This window comes from Phyllostomus discolor, chromosome 3 (assembly GCF_004126475.2).
Source record: "Phyllostomus discolor isolate MPI-MPIP mPhyDis1 chromosome 3, mPhyDis1.pri.v3, whole genome shotgun sequence".
NCBI classification, from domain to species: Eukaryota; Metazoa; Chordata; class Mammalia; order Chiroptera; family Phyllostomidae; genus Phyllostomus; species Phyllostomus discolor.
In genome coordinates, this window is record NC_040905.2 from 52,635,109 (window position 1) to 52,656,499 (window position 21,391).

Consider the following 21,391-nt stretch of genomic DNA (forward strand, 5'->3'; position numbering starts at 1 on the left):
CCTGTAATTGATGTTAATGTTGGTTGGCTGATATACAATTCTTGAATGGGAAAGAGAGCTGTGATCTCTTTCTAAAATTCATTCTTTCCTGGGTATTTTGGGGACTAGAGTATTGGGAAAGGCACATTTTGAGAGTATTTTTGAGAACTTGTAACTTCTGACCTCACATTGAATGGGTCAGCTGACCCAAAGAGATTGAGATTGAGGGATCTAACACTCTACAGCCACATCGACTTCTCTATTATTGAAAAGTCAGCATACATTAGACTTGTAATTTCCCAGTCCAGTGCGAGAGTTATGAGTTAACGATTTGCTAAGACACAACCCAGCCAGACGAGAGAGGAAAGGGACTGGGGACAGAACAGCTACCTCATTCCTTCTGTGGTTTTTTATCATAACCTAGACACTGAGTAGTAGGAGACCTGGCAGCTTCCTAGGAAAAGCCAGAAGAGCCTCACGAGAAATTCACATGACTTTTGTTGTCGGGTCTTGACCCTGGAAAATAACCCAAAGACAAATCAAAGCAAAAGACTCTAACTCTGTCAATTGTTATCTTTCTCTTACACTAGCTGACATTTAGAATGCTTAGTCTAAAAGTCAGTAGGTAGGACACACTGCCACACTTAATTTATTTTATGATGAAAGTTTCCTTAATTGTTGGGAACCACACTGCCTGGTATCAGAAGCTGTAACCCTCACCAAGGCTAAGGCAGAGGGAGTGACTTTGGACCATAAGCCAGCAAGGAGAGAAAAGCTTATCTCCCTGGCAGTAGTGATGCTTCTGCTGTTTCATTCATAACTAACCCCCAATGCTTGGTCGGTTAGCCAATGTTGGGTAAGATTCCCCAAGGGGGGAATGACCTAAGACAGGCACGATCACGTGGGAGACCCCCAAGAAAGGACTTTGGGGGCTACAGCAAAAGGGGGTGATGGACCCTCGCCCCTCAGCTTTGACATAGCCTGAGTCCTTATGGTATGGGAGAAAATCTCCTTACCTCTTGGTTGCCTTAGTTCCCTTGCTCCACCTAAGCCTGAAACAATGACAGGGTAGTGCAGCTCTGTGCTGAAAAGGGCGGGTTCCCCGGGTGATCAGGCCTAAGAAAGAATATGTAAAATCTTGTGAAACCTGCTTTGTTTAGAATGCTCTCAGTTGAATGATAACGGTCCAGGGAAGAAGTAAGTTTGTTCCTTAAAGTTTTTTACAGCTGTTTGATCCTAACTCAAAATAGGCCCTCAGACTTCCTTGTTACCTATTGTTTGACCCTTACTTCCTAGCAATGAGTAGTGTGCTTTACCTGAATTCTTATGCAAACGAAACTAATAAAAAGCCTCTCTGATGGGGGAACAGGGTGCTCTCCCACCAGAGAGAGTGGCCATTCCGTTCCTACTTCCCCACAGGACTTGGTTGCCTCTGTGTATGCTTTTCTCACGTGTTGACGAGCCATCCACAGTGTTCCACAATCACTGTCGGCCAGTGATTGCGACAAGTAATAAGAATATCCTAGGAAATATGTCACATAGGATGATTGTTTATCAAAATTTAGAACATAAAATATGCCATTCTAAACTGTGGCTATATATTTAAACTGTTTTCTAGCACTCAGGTTTTCATGGTCATAAGAGATATTCTTACAGAAAAATTAGAACTGGAAAATCATCTCCTCAAAGATTTCTTCAGGAGATATTATCAGGAGTTGTCAGAGACTAAGACCATCTGATGTTTTCTTTTTAGCTTAACATTAGTAGTGCAGAAATGCCTTTCCTTTTTTCTGTGAAAGTGCAGAGTAGCCTGCCTCTCTATTGAGGTCCAATGCTCACCTCTCAGAACTTCCTAAAACACACCAGGCATTTGCATTTGACTAGAACAATCTTTCATACCCCTTCATAGCAGATATTGCAAATGTTGGAACAGTTGAGAAAATGGTGTCTGATAATTCTCACCCCAGGTTAGAAACCTTTTTGTCAGTCCATGTCTCTGAAGGGTTTCATGCTATCTTGGTCAGAAATGACTTAGTATAGAGACATATGTCTGAACACAGCAGTAATTTAACCATTCAGCTGTGTTTCTGAGTCAAACTGGTGCTGAGGAGCAAAGACTGCTGGGAGTGGCACTGGTATTTCTGGAGATGACTGATGAGGTGGCAGAGGGGGATCTCAGAGCTGACATGGTGTGTGTTGGTGTGTGTGCCTACATGCGTTTGCCTAGGTAGAGAAGGAAAGCATTCTCCTTTACCGTCTCTCCTTCCGTGTATTCTTAGGAGACCATTTGATCCTGCTGGAAGATCTAGGAGATCTTGAATGGCACAGGGTTGTAAGATATAAGATATGGGATATATTTATACTAAAAATTATTGTTTATCTGAAATTCAAATTTAATGGGGTGTCCTGTATTTTACTTGCTAAATCTGACAATCTTTTGTGAAGAGCATAAGGAATTGTGGCCCTGTGCTGAGCAGGTACAAACTCTGTTTTGGTCTGAGCTGAATGCTGGATCATTTGTTTCCATGAATTGAGGGTATACTAATTATTGAAATGTAATTGCTATTGGGGGAAGTGTCAACTGTTATTACTTATAGGTACTGATGAACTCCCCAAAACAAGAACTAAAAGTGCTATTTTGCTATGTAAATGTAACATGTTCACTCTTATGAAAAATACCTTCCTTTAATTATTACTATTTAGCATTTCATTCATCAGAATAGCATTAATTTTGTTTCTAGCTTTATTGGAATGTGGGGAATTAACTTCTGCATTTGTCTTCTGTGGGTTGGTCAACTACTCTCAGCTGCAGAAAAACTGGGAGTGTTACAGGGTGCAGCCAAGAGGGGGGCCCCAAACAGGCATTTGAAATGGGGTCCAGAACTTAAGGTGTCCAGGAGATTTTGGGATGTCTCCATCCCCCCCACCCAGGGTGTGGGTTGGGGGAAGGGACAAATGGAGCAGGGCCATTGAGAGCTGTTTAGCATAGTAACAGCCTTGCAGCTAAGCTCTGGCGTGGTCGTTTGGCATATCTATAACCTTTGACCTGTTGCACAGATATGTTAAGTAGCTGTGATCAGCTCTAAGCCAGGGGAATGGAGGTGACTTCCCCACCCAGATGTGGCTGGGGGGGGGGGGGGGCGGGTCCCCTGAGTTACAGCGCCTGCGTGGGAGCTCAGAGAGGATTGGCTCCAGGACATGGGGCCACGCCTGCCCAGACTCATGATGGCAGCCCAGTAAAGCTGGAAGGATACGAGTTCTGGCATGTGAAGCCGAGTGTGGGAGGAGTCGGAAATGAGGCTGCAGAGGAAGATTGGCCGCGGGGATTTAAAACCCAGATTTGGTAGCCATTGAGGAGGAGAACCATGCGCAGCCCTGAGGAGAGCTGTGCACAGCCCTGAGAGGAGGAGAACCATGCTGCTTTAGGAAGGAGAGCCATGCGCAGCCCTGAGAGGAGGAGAAGCACTCGGACTTGAGGGAGTGGAGACTCCTGCAACCCTGAGAGAGGGAGAACCACGTGGCAGCCCTGAGGGAGAGAACCACGAGTCTTTAGCAGAGTGGAGACTCCCGCATCCCAGAGAGAGGGAACCATGCGGCCTGGCAGAGTGGGGACCCCCACAGCTTTAGAAGGGGGAACCACCACCTGGTTTTAGCAGAGATCCCGGCGACTCAGCTGAGGGTGCCGGGAACCCAGGGAGGTCTCCCAGTCAAGATCGAGTACTAACTGGGAAGAACCAGAGGACTGCCTGAGCCATGGACTTCTATTTCCTGAGATACGGTACTCTGGACTGGGCAATGGGGGAAGGAAGGAAGGACTGTGTCTGTTTGTGGGTGTTTTTAGGGACTTTAGGATTTTTTTTTTTTTGATAAAGACATTAGGTCACTACTTTAAGTTAGTATAGCATTAAATAAACATTTTCTTTCCTTTTCACGAATCTCTGGCATTGAGAGACGTCTTTCCTAGGGCGGCGGACATAACGGACCCGGGGCCTTCTTTCAATAATAGTATATCATCCCAGGCCCCCCTTGTTGTGTTCTGTAACAGGAGCAATTTCCTTTTATGCAGGTATAATCACTCGATTGATCTTTTCTTCTTTAAAGTTATATTTTGTTTTGTGTCTTAAATTACACTGTAACCTTTATAACATCCTCAGAGCACTTAAAACAAATGTGTGTCTCAAGAGCATTCCATACATGTTAATGCAATTTCATTTGGAAATCCAATAAAAGGAAATGTTATATCAGAATCACTACTCCATTGGTCCTTTAGAGGGTGTGGCAGAGTCAGAAATCTTTTTAGTTTTTCATAAACATGGAACTGTGACAAGTATCTTTTATTCTTCCTCAGATTTAAACTATGAAAAGGCATAAAAGGACTGGAATATTAATTCCTTTTGAAAGTGTAAAGACTTTTTTCCCCCACATCCTGCAGCTGATGGTGTGATGGTAGATAGTACAAACAGCATGTGTACCATATAGAACTACTGTTCTTGAGAGGGTTTTTCACCTTCAAAATATGTTATATTAAAGTCAAAATATTAGTTGTTTGGTATTTATTTAGAAATGAAATGGGTTCATATTTTTTGCTGGATTCTAGATAATGGTCAATGCATCGTTTCAACAGCCAAAATGATGACATGGTCCCTGTCATGAGCAGACTGATCAAGTACTCACTTTCATAGTGGGCCTCTGGAATTTTTGTAACAAAAATATTAGATTTTTTTCTCAGCTACATTCTTTATCATGTTCATTACTGCTATTTAATAGATAAGATACTTGACTTCTAAACAATTTATTAAAATTTGATTTCTTTGATGGTTTTACTTGGGACCTATCAATAATCAACATTTTTATTCGTTAACAGTTTTGATCATTGTGTTGGGTCATAGTTGGGTGAACACTTGTTGGTCCCTCAGAGGAGTAATGCAAGGATGGCTTAAATAAGACAATGAGTACTTTTTTCCATTACTCTTACTCTTACTCTTACTACGTGATTGTATCTGTGAACATGTAAGTCAGTCATAAGTGTGAAATTCAGAATTTTCAATGTAGACATTTTCATTAATTTCTAATGACTGATGGTTAATTAAGACGACAAAATTAAGACATTTTAAGATTTTTGGCAATTGAGCACTGGGTAATTAAGTCCATAAGGCATGCAATAATAAAAATGTTATTTTTTTATTTACAAACATTTTACTTTAATAACACTGTTATGTAATATATTCCTTGTGTTTTTTACACACTTTTTTAATTCACAAAACACATCTATTAACTAGAAAAATGATATGGCATCCTATTTTAGGTAGTTTATCAAATTTTCTGAAAATAAAGAAGGTTTGGGTTTTGGGAACATTAAAATAATTAACACAAAGGAGAAACATGTAATCATTACTCATTATGTTTCCCTGCATTGTTTTCTCCTTTCTCCATAAATGTCCGGAGACTGATGTTTCGTGGCATCTGGGCTTGGGTGTTATTTGTCACTAGAAGTGAGTCATAAGAGCAGAGAGATTATTTCACCTTCCTAGGTCCTGATCTGTCCCCACACTGAAATTTTATGGATTTTGTGCTTGATGTTCACATTTTTCCTACTACCTGACAGTGTGTACTTTGACAAGCAGTTTGATTTTTTTTTTTAAATAAGAAGCTTAAGAAACTCAAACTCCATCTAAGAAACGTAAAAGCTTCATGGCCAAAATTAACCATACATCTCGCATTTCTAATCTTTAACATTATTGAATGTAAATATACAAAGAATTTCCTTAGTAACTTTGAAATCAATTCTTCAAAAAAGACAAATAGTTTTCCACTTCTGTCTTCAAATAAATCAAATGACTTCTTAAAATTAATGAGCTCCTTAACATACAATGCCTCTAATTGTTTTTGTGGCCAGTCTGTTATTCTAGGTTGTGTTTTATTTCTAGTCTGTGACTGGCCACTCAGTTCTTCCATTGTAATTATTTAAATTACTAATCTTCTCCCTGCTTTCCTCCATCCTGTAAGCCCATTTCCTGTTCTTCTCTTCCTTTCCTGTTCTTCTCTTCCTTTCCTGTTCTTAAACCCTTTTTGACCCTACAGGTTCAGGAACAGACATCTTTACGTAGGCAGGGTATTTGGAGTTCATGTTAAACATGAAAATGACTGTGGTCCTGCCTATTTACCTCTGAAGTTGAATCCAGTCTTCTGCTTTGTTTCTGACCCCAAGACCCTATTTCACAACTGATTCTGATTAGGGAGTCTGAGTCCCATTGTTCTCTGTGTACCTTAACGACTGCTATCTCCCCACTCACTAATGACAACATGTGGCTTTCCAAATTTAAATTTGTTCAATGGAAATACCTTTCCCCATCCAATAGGCAGATCTAAAACTGCAAACAACTTTGACTTTGGTATATAAATTCTATGCAGGATATTTCCTGACATTGTGGCCTTCTTGCTAAGAGACCTTAACAAAATTTACAGATCCTGGTTCTATTTTTGGCAAGAGCTTGAATTATAAATGTTAAATAAGGAATTTTAGGGTTTCCTTGAGCTCTGTAGATGGTATTTTATATATATATATGAAAATTCTATATTTATATATAAATGAAAATAACAACTTCTTTATATACATGTTTTCAACAAATACCTCTCCATGTTAGCAGAGTTCCATTCAGTCTTGATGAGCACATTACCCTCTAAGACAGCATTTTTTAAAAATCTTTTAATTTCATGTAGTTTTTACTGTATTAAAACTGGAATCAGGACATTAAGGTTTATCTCTCTCTCTCCACTCCTGGCAGGGCAATTTAATTTAATACACAGAGTGGAGCAAAAAGTAGGCTTGCAGTTGTGTGTGTGTGGGACAAAAAGTTTATTCCTGTATTATTACGTATTAATGATTATATTATTTTCCATATAAACATCTATAAACCTACTTTTGCCCAACCTTGTAATTTAAAATTAAAAGGAGTGGAGTTCATCATTAAACTTTAGGTCAAATTAGCAATATTCTCAGGCTGTGTACTGAGTTTGCAAATAACAGCCACAGCCCTGGCTGGTGTAGCTCAATGTATTGAGTGCAGGCCTGTGAACCAAAGGGTCACCAGTTTGATTCTCAGTCAAGGAACATGCCTGGGTAGTGGGCCAGGTCCCCAGTAGGGGACACAAAAGAAGCAACCACCCATTGATGTTTCTCTCCCTCTTTTTCTCCTTCTCTTGCCCTTTCTCTAAAAATAAATAAATAAAATCTTTAAAATGAAAATATCACCCACATTTATGTAAATATAGGCAAATTTCATTCTTTCCACCAACCATATCCTAGTCAGGTCCCATAATATTGAATTACAGCTAGAAAGAAAGCAGGTAAAATTCCAAATAACAGTTGATACCAGATGGTGTTTAAGTAAAACTGTCTTTATTTTAAGAAAATTCTGTAACGACATTGTTGTCTCCTTAACTTAGTTCTAATTAAGTCACTCATCAAATACCTAAGTTAAACACTGTACTGTGGCTACATATAAATCTTCATCATATAAGGGAACAACTCACTTATTTTTGAATTTGAGTGTTTTATTTAGTCAGTTAGTTATTGTAAACTGCTTTCAGAGAAGCAGCTTCTTTTCTCTCCCTCCCTGCCTTGTTGAAAAACAGTAACAGGACTCTGAGTGCATGAAACTTATGGCATCCATGCAAGATGGTGAGAATCTTTCCTTGATCTTGCTGCTCAGAAACATGCAGCTGCTCCACCTTGAAAGATTAATTCACCCCCTTTCATTTTCTGCCTACTGGCATCCTCCTCATTGATTGCCACTGAAGATTCCCATTTATTTTCCTCTAAAGCAATTCTTCAGGTTTTAAATTTCTGAGCCAGATCAAACTTTGAAAGAACAGCATGGCTGCTGACTCTGGACTGACCTGAGCTGGGCTTTGCAGGTTTCCAATATTTAAATTTAATTTCAGCTAATGGAGGGTGCCAGCTCCAGCAGGAATGGCAGGATTCTCTGTGGCACCTGTAATTACTACTGAATTTGAATATATCTTATAATACAGATTCTGAAGGTTTACTGAGAATTGCTACATTGCTGCTTCTAGTTTTGATATAAATGCTGAGAAAAGATAGGCAGTGGAGAAGGAAGGACCAGGAACTCTGTTTTACTATGGGAGACCCATGGACTTTTATGAAATGAACATAACCTATGTTCTACTTCTTTCCTTGAGTTGTCTTATCAGATTAATATACTGGGCAGGTTATATTTTGACTCTTCCAAACAAGCTGACTGAAAAACATAGTTTTCCCCACTCTGGAGCCTCTCATTAGGCTGGGAGCTCTTGAAGCCCTTGTGTCATACTGAGATTTCCCCCCTGAATCTGGCATAGAGCAGACAAAACCTGACTGCTGAACACATGATTGAATGAATGATCTGTGTTCTTAACTACTTAAATCTTTCATTTATAGTAAAAATTTGTTTAAAGCTAATGTGTGTTTACCTTCTAGTCTTCATAAGAAAATTGGCAAGCTTATGAAAATCTAAACTTACTTTTGGAGACATTGATTCATATTGACTTCTACTGGCAAATTAGAGGCAAAGAAAAGTCCTAAAGAATTATGATATATTCCATTTTGACTTAGAAAAATACAAAATTACACTTATTTTCAAAAACTTACTTTTGGTTTTGGTGTCAATTAGATTATCTTTCCCATACTTGCTTATTATTCAAATAAGCTGGAGCCTCTGTAAATATTTAGGTTCCTAGCTCCTCCCCAGAATCTGAGGCAAGGCCCAGAAATCTGTATTTCTTAATAAGTTCCTGCATGAGTGATGTAATCAGAAAATTTTGTTAACTACGGAATTAGAGAGTTCACCAAGGTGTTGTAGATTGTTCTCGGTAAATATGTGTCATTAATCTTTAAGGTCTAACAAAATCTTAATGGAAATGCTGTGTTGTTGTTGTTTTTTTTTTTATGGGGAATCCAGAATTGCATCTTTTTGACTTATGTTTTTAAAAATCCTGGACAATTTTTTAGGGAGAAAAACAAAATATTAGCGACTTTTTCCCTGCCAAAAAAACAAAGCTTCCATGGTGTGAATCCACGTTTATTTAAACACCATGATATTATGACTAATATACTGGATAAAAAAATCCTTCTTAATTTCTAATTTTTCCATATAAATACTTTCCTGAAATTTATTATTGTTTTTACTTTGGCTTATAACATTAAAAATTAAATGGTAAAAGTGTCTGTCAAATTTTGCAATTTTCCTGCTAACTGCAGTAAAAAACAGTTCCAAGAATATAAAACAAATGTCACTTTCATCAGAGCAAAGGAATATTTGACTTTCAAACAAAAAATGTATCTGAATCCATGTTGTGGAGAAATGTAAAAGTCAGGTAAATGTTAGCAAATAGGTATTGTAGAGTAGAAAGAGAAAAAGTAAGAATGTAGGGACTGTGATAAGACATTATTACCACATGCTCAACTATGGAAGATTTAATATAGGATTTTTGTCAAAAATAGAATACTAAAGTAAATTGCAATTCTTATGAAAGCTCTAAAAGGATAGTAAAAAAACTGATACTTCAATGAAAATAACAAAGCATCTATTTTTTGCCATCGACTTTTGGTGTTCAAGCACACACACACACACACACACACACACACACATTCATGCTTATATTTACGTACTCCTATGTACGTATATAATTTTTCCATGGCATTGTTTTCCTGAGGCTTAGTCAGTTATGACTAATGAAAAACAGAAAACTCATTCATATTTTTTTATAATTTCATTTACACCACTTACGGTAAACCTATAATACTGCTGTTATTTTGATATTGTTTTGATGAAGTAATAATCTTGTTTCTGGATCTACATCAGATTCCACACCTACACCCTCAAAATCTATCAAGGGAAGCAGTCATAGAGACAAAACAAAATGAAATGAGAAACAGAAAGGCACAAATAAAGGAATTAGAGAATGTTTTAAATATTTCCTTTTGAAATGTGCATCAATAAAACATTTCACAGGCACATGTTCTGACCAGAAACATTCAGTTCACTTATTTATTGGGGCAAAAATTTGAAGTTGAATTTGTACTTGTGAAGAATGAGGACATTCTTCCCTTATGGAAAGTAACCATGGAAAAGCAGACACAAATAATACTTAGAATCAATAGGAGATGGCTTGTTCAAGTTAAAAAAATTAATTGCTAAGTTGTTTAGGGACTCTCTAAAGAAGAGAACATCTTTAAAGAATATATAAAATTATAGGTAAAATACATATCATTAATAGCAACAACAAAGCATAATTATTTGGATATATAACAGATATATGTATATGTAAATAAATGTATATAAACATGTACTTAAGTGACTATAGTCACAAGTGTTCAAAAAAGTATGCAATGCATTTTCTCATTTATTTTATAAAACTCCTTTCTCTGTGGGAATGGAGATATGTATGCCTGTAGTTTCTTCTTAAAGTATTTCTTTACTACAGTAGTGATTGCTGTGTTCTTATGTATGGTTTATTGGTGTTAGTTTTTTCAGTAATACATAGTAAACTTAATCTAAGGCTTTTCTTCATTATATTGACTTAGATATAATATTATACACAAATTGGCTAAACTTGATTTTAAACCCACTAGTTACATTAGCTGAGTTTAAGCAATTGTCCTGCTTATAATATTGAAATGGTTTAATGTTTCAGAATTTTTATATTGGATAGATGACACTGTGACATTGTCTCAAATGAGAATTCTGGCTTGTGTCTTTTCCACTGAATGTGTCAACGCACACTCATAATTTTCTTACTTCCTAGCAGAGCCCATTCCTTTTTTTTTTATAATAAAACTTATTTTGGAAATGCCAAAATCAAAATCATGTGTTGTAGTAAATGTAAATTTATAGCTATAATCTATTTTGTTTGTGCTTATGGAGGTAATTTTCTGTGGCTCTATATTAATTTGAAAGTAGACTTGATAAATTTAAAATGTAATCCTAAAGCAATCACTAAAATAAATAAAAAAGTTCTGGCAAATAAGTAAAAAAATAACACATTATGGAATCATTAAAAATTCGATTAATCCAAAAGAAGGCAGAAAAATAGAAATAAATGAAGCAATCATGTGACAAGTAGAATATAAATAGCAAGATGTTCTATGTAAACCCAATTATATCCATATTCATTTCAAATATAAATACTTTAGTAAGAAGCATTGATAGTTAGATTTTTAAAAGAGGAGGGTTAATTATATGCTGCACAGTGGAAATGTGTTTAAAATATAAAGTACAATTAAGTTAGAAGTTAAAGAATGGAAAAAAACATATACCAACGCATCAGTAGTCAAAAAAAAGCTGGAGCACCTCTATCAATACTGGCAAAGGAGATTTCAGAGCAAAAAATATCACCAGGGACAAAGAAGGTCATTTTTGAATGACAAAGGAATTATTTGACCAAGAGGACATTACAATCCTAATTGCTCATGCATCTTTTAACAGATCTTCAAAATATATCAAGCCACCACTGATGCAATTGCAAGGAGAAGTGGAGAAATTCTCAATTATAGTTGGTAATTTCCACATTGCTCTCTCTGTAATTGATTGTACAAGTAGATAGAAAATCAGTAAAGATATAGAAAACCTGAACAACACTATCAAGTAAGTTGGCCAACTTGGCACAAAAGTTTTACATATATTTCAGACTCGGATAATAAAGTAAAACACATCCATGCGCAAATTTCTAGTCTATTAAGGAAAAAATGAAAATAATTCACATATAATGATTAAATCACAAGCTTCATGTAAATAGAGATGAAATATTTCACTACTACAATGAAACCATATTTTTCTTTGTACCTCTTCACAAAATAAACTATATAAAGATTTCACTATTATAGATGTGCTTTTAGTAAATATTACACATAGATAATGGATGAAAATACTTGTCTACTTTAAAATTAATTTCAATCTGTTCTCAATTTCAATGTCTTTGGCTATACTTTGCTTGCTTGTTCGTTTTGTTGATTAGGCTGACAGTGATCAGAAGGGAGGGGGGATAATGGGGAAAAGGCTAAGTGTTTACAGGAACAATTATAAAGGACATATGGACAGAAACAAGGGGGGTGGAAATGGGGGAGGGAGGTGGAGAGGACTCTGGTGGTGGAGAGGGGTGGAGGAAATGGCAGGAAACTGTACTTGAACAATAATAAAAAATTTCAAAAAGAAAAAAAGAAAATTAATTTCAAGAGTTATATAATGTATGACTTTAAAACTCTTCATTTTATAGGCCATATTTATTCTCTGTGTATCAGAATGCTTCCTGTAAAAGGTAAAAGACAGGAACTGAAACAATTACTTTCAATAAATGATGGCAGGTATTTGTTTATAGCTCAAAAATAAATTTGAAGGCAATTTTATATAATACCCAATATTAATTTGATCTAACATGTCACTGAATATAAAACATGTCATTATTTTATGTTCTTCAAGAAAATAAGTACTCCCAATTAAATTGTGACATTGTAAAACACAACAGCTTCCGAGACGGTAAAATGTAAAATGTGTGTGTATTCCGAGGTGTTAAATGAATGTATCAGGATGTTAACTGGTTTGCTCTGAGATGTTAAAAGGTAAATAGATGTGGCTTTTATAATATAAACCTAAAATCATGTTTCTTTTAAAATCCATTTTGTGTGAAGTGAATTCAGACTTACTGATTCACTTAAATAGCCATTGCAGGCTTAGAATTTCTAGAAAAATGTATAAATTTTCTCCATGAATACTCGAGGAAAATAATATTCCAAGCTCTCTATTGGTTACTAATACAATAACAGTAAAGGACTAAAGAAGCTACAGAAAATGGAAAAAAAAAACATTGTTAACTCAGAAATATTTAATGTGTATACAAGTGTGTTATATGTTCACTCAAATCCTTGAACAAAGAGATTTTGTCTCTGTTGATGTCTTCAGAAAGCAAGAGTTTTTTGCAAAAATACTCCAAGCAATGAGTTAATTTCAATTTTATTAGTGTAGCTGAGGCCATATTTTAACATTTGATCCAATTTGTTATTGATTTTATCCCAAAGCACTTTCATTCTCCAGGGTCCCTTAGAAATTCAGACCAGTAGATATTAGGAAAAGATGTTCAAAATGATAAGAACCTTAAATAATTAGAAATTGCATAGTATAGAATTGTATGGTATATTAATGTATATCTATTATTATAATATTAAAACAGTTTAGGCAGGTCAATAATTAACGAGCTCAATAAATTAAAACACCATTAAAAATTGAACAAACATCCTATCTTTTAATTTTGATGAACTAGTAAAATAGTCAAAATTTGTATATATCTAAAATTCCTAAGTATCAAAATAATTAATGAAATTCAAATGTTTAGAAGTCTTTTAATTAACATTTGAAATACTCTTCTCCAAAGAACATTCTTTTCTGGTACCACTTTTTTATTATTAATAGTATATTTTAATAATAAAAATATTAGTATCATGTATTGAAACAATAAGTATTTGTATGTGCTTTATGGTAAATATAAACTGAATCTAAGATCTTAGATTATTGATAATACAGAAATTATTAATAAATCAATTTGTTTTTCTACAGGTTGCATCATTACCTTATTTGACTATAGACTCCTTTACAGTGCCATTCTTTAAAGCTTTTTATCTAATGTACATTTTTCAATGCATGTAGGCATTGTTTTCATTACGTGTGCATAATCAGTTCATTCAATCAAACTTGGATGCAGTGCGATCGTCCACTCTGCACATTATTAACCACATGGATGACTTACCTTATCTTTTCTTTGTTTTTCATCCTGGTATACAGTCCAGTGCTCTCCATCATTGCTGTAAGCTAGTTTGTAGGAGCCTACAAACTGTACATGACCAAAATCTTTAGCTCCCTGTGTAATGATGCCAGTCACTTTGGTAGGGACCAGAAGATCTACCTAAAAAAGGAAAAGACATAATTTAAATGCCACAACAGAGTCTATTATAAATTTACAAGTTTTTTTAACTCTGGAGATTCAGAAACACATATGTTGAAGGCAAAATTCCATTAACTGTTTATAATTTTAAACTGATGACTGAGTCAATTATTGGCTTTCAATTTTGATTTTGCCACTGGGGTAAATAGGTTAAAACTTGAACAACCATTTTGACCATTTTCAAATAAAAAGATGGTCATTTCAGTATACCAATCAATTTTCTATTAAACTAATTCATCCAGCTGTGCAGTTTTATGTAACTGAGATAGTACAGAACTGGCAAGCTAACCTTTTTGAGACTGATCATTATCTTTCAGAACTTGCATTACAATTCAATTTGCTGAATTTACAGGTCAATTCATAATAATAAAAATAAAATTATTGCTGTGTACATACCAGGCACAAAAATGGTATTAGATGTTTCATCATTAAACATTAAATAACAAGTCAACTCCATTTGCATGAATTTTAAGCAGTTTAGTTATATGAAATAAAGTAATTGTCCAGGGAAAATATTTCAGAAAACAGAATCCTGAAAACACGGAGGAGCAAGTCAAGTGTTCTTCAGAAATGAAGGATGATTATAGCATGCACCCATGACTTGTGGGATCTGTACTCATGATGTATTTATTTTGTGCAAAATATGTACTTAAAGGACAAATATGTGCTTAAGGACCCATGGTAGTTTAGTAAGCATTAAATCCATCAAAATGTAATTGAATACAAAAGATAGGGATGATTTTTCTCAAAGAGGAATACATAACATTGAGTAATTTTGGATTCTCCCACTTCATTCCCTAATTCATCCATCTTTTCTTACATCTTATGATGCTAATTAAAAAAAATTTGTTTCCATGTGGAAAATTTTTATAAGACCTTTATGTTTTTATTTTTTAGGTTTCTTGATCTATGACTTCCTGTCTCTTCGTACAATAGCCACTGACTTCCTCCTACTTCCTATGACTAAATGCCGCATTACATCTTTGATCTTATCATCTTTAACTGTCATGATCCCATGTTTGACCTTGGTGGCTTTTAACCACTATGTCCTATTGTTTCTATTTCAGGTTCCCCATCCTGTGAGATGTACTTAGTCACAAATAGACAGTCATGGGTCAGATACAGGTCATGGATGAGAAGTTAGTAGAGTGCATTGAATAGAGAATATTTAGTGATGCTCATCAGATAAAGATATGAAAGAAGTTCCCAATGTTTCACAGCCTAAAAACACATATATTTTAAAAAAATCACATGAATTTTTGCCCACTTTTTGAAACATTCTTTAATTAAAGACAGGCTCAAATTGGACAATGAATTAAGATAGAAAACCACCCTTAATGCTTTATTAAAAATTTTAGAAAGTTTAACAAATACCTTAAAATACCATGCTTCTGTTTTTGCTATTTTCCAAACATATATTATGTCATCTCAACACCTTGTGCATCCAACGGCAATACAGGATGGAAAAATTACAATATCCTGGGAAGGAAACTGTTGTTGCCACTATATGAAGTGCTTTCTTGTATGTGCTTATTGGATTCCCTCAGCAACCCTGCAGGATAGGGCATTCTCTTTACATTACAAATGGGGGAATAGAAGTATAATATAACTTGATGTGTGATCCAAAGACAAACAGTGAATAAAGGAAGGACCCCCAATTCAAATGCATGTCTTTCTGATTCAATGTTCTGCCATACATATAGATTCTCAGACAATGACTTTTTTCTCCATTCTTGATGACTATTTCAGGAGTTTCTGAGGAATCTCAAAGCTTTCTCACCATATTTCATCAAACTTATAGCAACTGTAGGTCCCCCCTACCCCCACCCTGACCCACACACAAAGAAATCCTGGCTTTACAATACTGGGAGAGCAGCCCTGTCTTTTAACAGGAATTTCTACTCTGTTCTTCAGCTGTCTGGGCTTACAATGTGGGTTGCTTTTGTTGTCCTAAATCCAAATCTAAAGCTCAGAGATAACTAGGTATAGCCTCTGGTCTTCAAAGTGCTCTTGACGTTGCTGTCAGTAAATGCAAAAATCAAAACAAAACAGCAAAAACAAACAAATAGATAAAGTACTCTTAAAATACTCTGAGTCACTGTTTGCCAAGGCTGTGAACACACAGGAACTCAAACTGTCTCCAGGAAAATAAAACCTTCCAGGGCTGTAGTCTTCAATCCATAAATTTCTATCAGTCATTAGCTAAGATGACGTAATGAGGAGTCATAGCATTCTCCTTTTCTGTGGTATTTCGTAAAGTTAGCTAGGTTTCCTGCTGGGTGGAGATGTTTTCTCCTGAGGTTGTGTGTCTTGGCTCTTTCTAACAGGTATGTTTTTCTCCTGTTCTAACTGCTTCCCTTCTCCAGTTTTCTTTTCTTTTTCTTTTTTAACCTAGAAATATTTTATTTTCTTTTTTTTTTTAGTTAAGTCAACTTCTTGACTTAAATAGTCAGCAATCTGTTTTAAGCTGGAATTTGTCCTAATTTGTTACATTAAACTTAGAATACCAGGCCTAAGCAAACCTTTTTTCAGTACAAAAATAATCAGCATCCCACACTTAACATGAGGTTGCTGCAACACGGCATATAGGGATCTCACTCTGAGACACACTCACGGAGATGTCACCCTCATGTTCAGCATGCAGGATGATCCTAGAAAAGCCCATTCCTCTGGATCTATGCCTACCCCCAGCCCCGGACCACTCTGCATGCTTGTAGACCTTCTGAGTTCAAGATGTACTGCACACATGTTGGTCAAAATGACAAAAGGCTTTCTGCTGTTTTGGACCCTCACCTCCCAAGGTTTGGCTCAAGTAGAGCAGGTTTTTTAGGGCACTGAGCTGGCACATGAGTAGAGTTTTGGCTTGGTGCACGGTGCTTCATATCCAGATCTGTGCTAAATGTGCCTTGCATGTGTTACAGTCCCTCAATAAAGATTTTGCTTTATTGAGAGGGGACTTTTTCCTAAGCATATTCTATGGACAAGAATCAACCTACAGCTAAAGATGCCCCAATGCATCATAGCAGAAAACGATAACTGCTTTTCTTGTGTTTCACTACTCAGGATAACATTACCAATCAAGGAAACACAATTGCCATGGTGATAAAGCCAATTTTTACTGGGAGGGCAACTAGTTAAAATCTCTGATCTTCAGCAATGTGACTGTGAGAGGCAGCATATCCTAGCGGAGCTGGGTGGTCTGGGTTCCTAGCCTGGCTCTACCCTGGCTAGCTGCCTGCCCTAGAGCCACTTACTTTGCCTCTCTGTATTGCAATTTCTTGACCTGAAAAATGAGGATAATAGTCCTTATAGAGTATGAGGACTGGATGAGTTAAAAGTGATTAAGTGTGTAAAATAATATATAGAATATAATCAGGGCTATACAAGACTTTGATAACAAAGAGTAAAAACAAAGAGTAAATCTGGGAAAAGAATCTAATATGGTCTTAGAGCACCTTATTAGAAGCATACTTATAGATATAGGGAAATCGAGGGGCCAGATTTTCCTAGAAGTAACTTTTTGATCCTAATGTATTTTGTTCACCTTCTCAGAGTATACATACAAAAATGGTCATTTCCTTTTTACTTAAAGTAGAGAAAATTTGAAACAATTGAAATTGTCATTCATGGGTGAAATGCTTAATTAAAAAATGGAATTAATTGTGTGGAATTCTGTGTATCTTAATTTGAATATTAAGATTACATTATAGTAGGGAAATGGTTCAAAAATAATATTGGAAGAGAAAATTAGATTCCAAATTATAGTGATTTTTCCTTTTAATTACAAGAGTGAAAACAAGAGAGATACATATAGAGAGAGGCATAATTGATGGATAAGAAAAATTTATTGCAGGAGGATTATGTAGGAATATAACTTTTTGATGTAAAACCTCCTGTAATGTCTTAGCAAAGCATAAATATTTTTAGAGTGTCTAACTTAGAAAACCAGTATAGAATAACTGAGGGCATTTGTTTGAGAAAGGTTAAGATAAGCTACATTTCAGATATCTGCATAACACCCTGACAGATGGCTCCCTGGAAGGAGAGAAGGAGGACTTAGGAAAGTCATGAGTTTCATGGAAATGTTTCTAGAGGGGTGAGGAAAACGAAAGGTGATACAGACAAATTAAGTGTGCAGAGAAGTGAACAAAAAGACCAAAGAGATTTATCACAGAAATATGCCACTCAGCTGCATCTAAAATGCTATAGTTTTTGCTTTTATGTTGTATCAGTTATTTTGGATTATATATTTAATAACTCTATGGAGATCTGTAATATTAACTCATTAAATAGGTATAACTTGAAAGCTAATATAGTAATATAGTACTTAAAAATAGAATTATGGGTTAAATATTTAGACAACATGTTTTTTTTACTAAAGAATTTTCATCTCAACATTACATAAGACAGTTGTATGTAATCTGAGCTACTTTAAGGCACGTAACTATTGTACTTGGCATTTGAACATTATTGTTCATTATCAGGTATTGGATATACTTTTAGTACTCATTTGTACCTATTAGTTAATATCATTATCTTATTATGAAATATTTACCAGCCCCTGCACCTGATATGTTTTTGTAGTTCTAAGGTATGAGTTCAGAACCTTAAAATATTATGGGGGCTTGATAAACATACTCATTCCAGCACTCATCATTGCACTCCTGCATTTACAAAAAATTTTAACTTGCAATAATATTTAAAAACATTTAATAAAGCAATTGCTTTTTCTGCATCAAATTTTAAAACTATGATCACTAACACACACAGAAAAATATAACATAAAATAACCTTTTGTAGAATAGAGTGAATTTACTGTTCTTTTTCTAAGATTTTATTTATCTATTTTTAGAGAGAGAAAAAAGGAGGGAGAAAGAAAGGGAAAGAAACATTGTTGTATAATCAGTTGCTTCTCACATGCCCCCAACCATGGACCTGGCTTGCAACCCAAGCATGTGCCCTGATCAGGAATTGAACTGGTGACCTTTTGGTTTGCCAGCCTGGGTTCAATACACTGAGCCACACCAGCCAGGGTGATGGAATTTACTGTTTTATTGGTGTTTTAGAGTGTGTCTTTTACTTGTGAAACTACATATAACATGTGTATAGTGCTATAAATAAGACTTCTAAGCTCAGGTGATCACCCAGGAGTGTGTTTTGTGGGACACCTGACATATTGTAGACATTCCAAATATCCAGGCATCATCTGCCCTCAATTCAAACTTGAGGTAATTTCATGCTTCACAGTTACTTGCAATTATAGTATGAACAATGCCACTTATCAGCAGAGCTGTGCCCCAGGATTGCTGTCAGATTATGCTATTAACTGTTTAAAAGTTTATTTAGAATTGTGCAAGTAATGCAACTGCATGTTTTAACTAAGAATGGGAGATAACATGATAATTATAAATATTTCATATTTTTATTTTAATAATATTTCTCATTATAAAAAGCAATACATGCTTCTTCTTTGTCAGCTCCAGATGAACTTTCCTAATGTAGCTCTCAGGAAAACATTTGAGAAAATCAACCAGGCTTCATTAAAACTCTGTGTGTAAAATAGTTCTAAATGAAAGTCCATCTATCAAGATTTTCTCATTAAATCCCAAAGATGTTTAAAAGGCATAAACAACCAAAATTATAAACACATTCAGAGTTAACAAATAATATTATAAAGATTCTATTGCCTTGTATTGGTTGATGTATTTAATCATGGTACATAAAGGAAAAATAACTTGATTTTCTGATCTTAATGAGAAGATCTTTGTAACATTCTATATAAATTTCACTTTTGGAATTGGTTGAAAATTATTATCAAACAATTATAAGTAACTAAAGTGGACATTAAGCTAACAGGTAAACTCTTACATAATTTCTCTACTCTTTGTCAGACAGAGTTAAACATGTCTAAAAATATAAAACAGAAAAATTCTAGGGAAAAGAATAATCCTATTCTTTTTAAGTTACTGAAAGTGACTTTCTGCTGAGTTCATCAAAAATAAGATCACCCTTGGAGAGACAAATTAACATCTTCTTTATTTACCTTTTATACTGATTTTGATTTGGCTGGAAACTTTGGCATATTTCATGAATAAGAATTCAGAACAGTGGCTAATTAAATTAGGTCTGAAATTGATAGGGTCATTATTAATTAGTTAATGGAGTCTTAATGGAAGCCTTTGATCAAACAGCATGATGATATCCAATAAATGTTATTCAAATACTTTAATTACAGCAGTACAAAAATTCAAATGAAGTAGAAAACCCAAAATTTGCTTGTAATTTAGAAAAGAAGGACATAACAAAGTACAAATTGAAATAGTTTGCTATTCAGTGCTTTTTGGTAGAACAGTGGGAGGACAGCCTACGTAAAAATTGTGTGAGAATCCTTTATAAGGTTAAAGATTCATTGAACTGGTGATCTAACTAACAGGTGTTTTAGTATTCAGAATTTGTTTGACTGTTCACTTGAAAATGCAGCCATTGTTACTAAAACAAGAATGGTTTGTGGGACATTGATGTGACCTGGCAGCCAAGAAGAGCGGACTAAAATGCACATGCATGAACAATGATGACTTCACTGTATTAGTCATTGGGGGGCTGTAGATGCCACTGAGTGAGCATGTGTACTGTGTGGCTGTCACATTCAAAATGACTGAGTGAGTAGAGCAATGAATCTGCATCAAATTATGTATTAAATTTGAAAATCCTACTGTAGAAACTATTTGGATGATTCAGAAAGCTGCAGCTATGGACAACTAGTGATTGGCAACTTTATGCATCTGTGCATGCATCACATTTCATGCATAGTGTTTTGGCAAAACAACAAATCATCCAGATGACTGAGCCTCCCTATAGCCCTGAATTGGCAGCCTGCAACTTCTGGCTTTTTCCAAAACTAAAATCCCCTTTGAACAGGAAGGGACTTCAGAATGTTGAAGAGATTCAGGAAAATACAATGGGGAGGTAATGGCATTTAGGAGAACTGTGTGAGGTCCCAAGGTGCCTGGTTTGAAAAAGAATAAGATGTCATTGTTCTGTGTACAGTGTTTCTTGTATCTTGTATCTTCTTCAATAAATGTCTCTATTTTTTATACTACATGGCTGGATACTTTTTGGACAGACTTCGCCATATATCTTTGACAGCTACTTTAATTGATAATTTTATCAAAGGCATTTGCACTTTTTAAAATATTTTATTTATTTATTTTTGAGAAAGGAGAAGGGAGAAAGAGAGGGAGAGAAACATCAATGTGTGGTTGCCTCTGGTGCATCCCATACTAGGAACCTGGCCCGCAGCTTAGGCATGTGCCCTGACTGGGAATCGAACTGATGACCCTTTGGTTCACAAGTCATGCTTAATCCACTGAGTCACACCAGCCAGGGTGGCATTTGTATTTTGTTTCACCATTACATATTT

At 35.4% G+C, this 21,391-nt stretch overlaps 1 protein-coding gene across 3 annotated transcripts in view; it reads right to left on the reverse strand.

Moving 5' to 3' along the window:
• Positions 1 to 21,391, reverse strand: part of EDIL3 (EGF like repeats and discoidin domains 3) — a 397,987-nt gene that overhangs the window by 13,521 nt on the left and 363,075 nt on the right. For all 3 annotated transcript variants that reach the window (XM_028525846.1, XM_036020498.1, XM_028525854.2), the window contains one exon: positions 13,777 to 13,932. In XM_028525846.1, the coding sequence (XP_028381647.1) occupies positions 13,777 to 13,932 (156 nt within the window). The remainder of the gene's footprint in view (positions 1 to 13,776; positions 13,933 to 21,391) is intronic.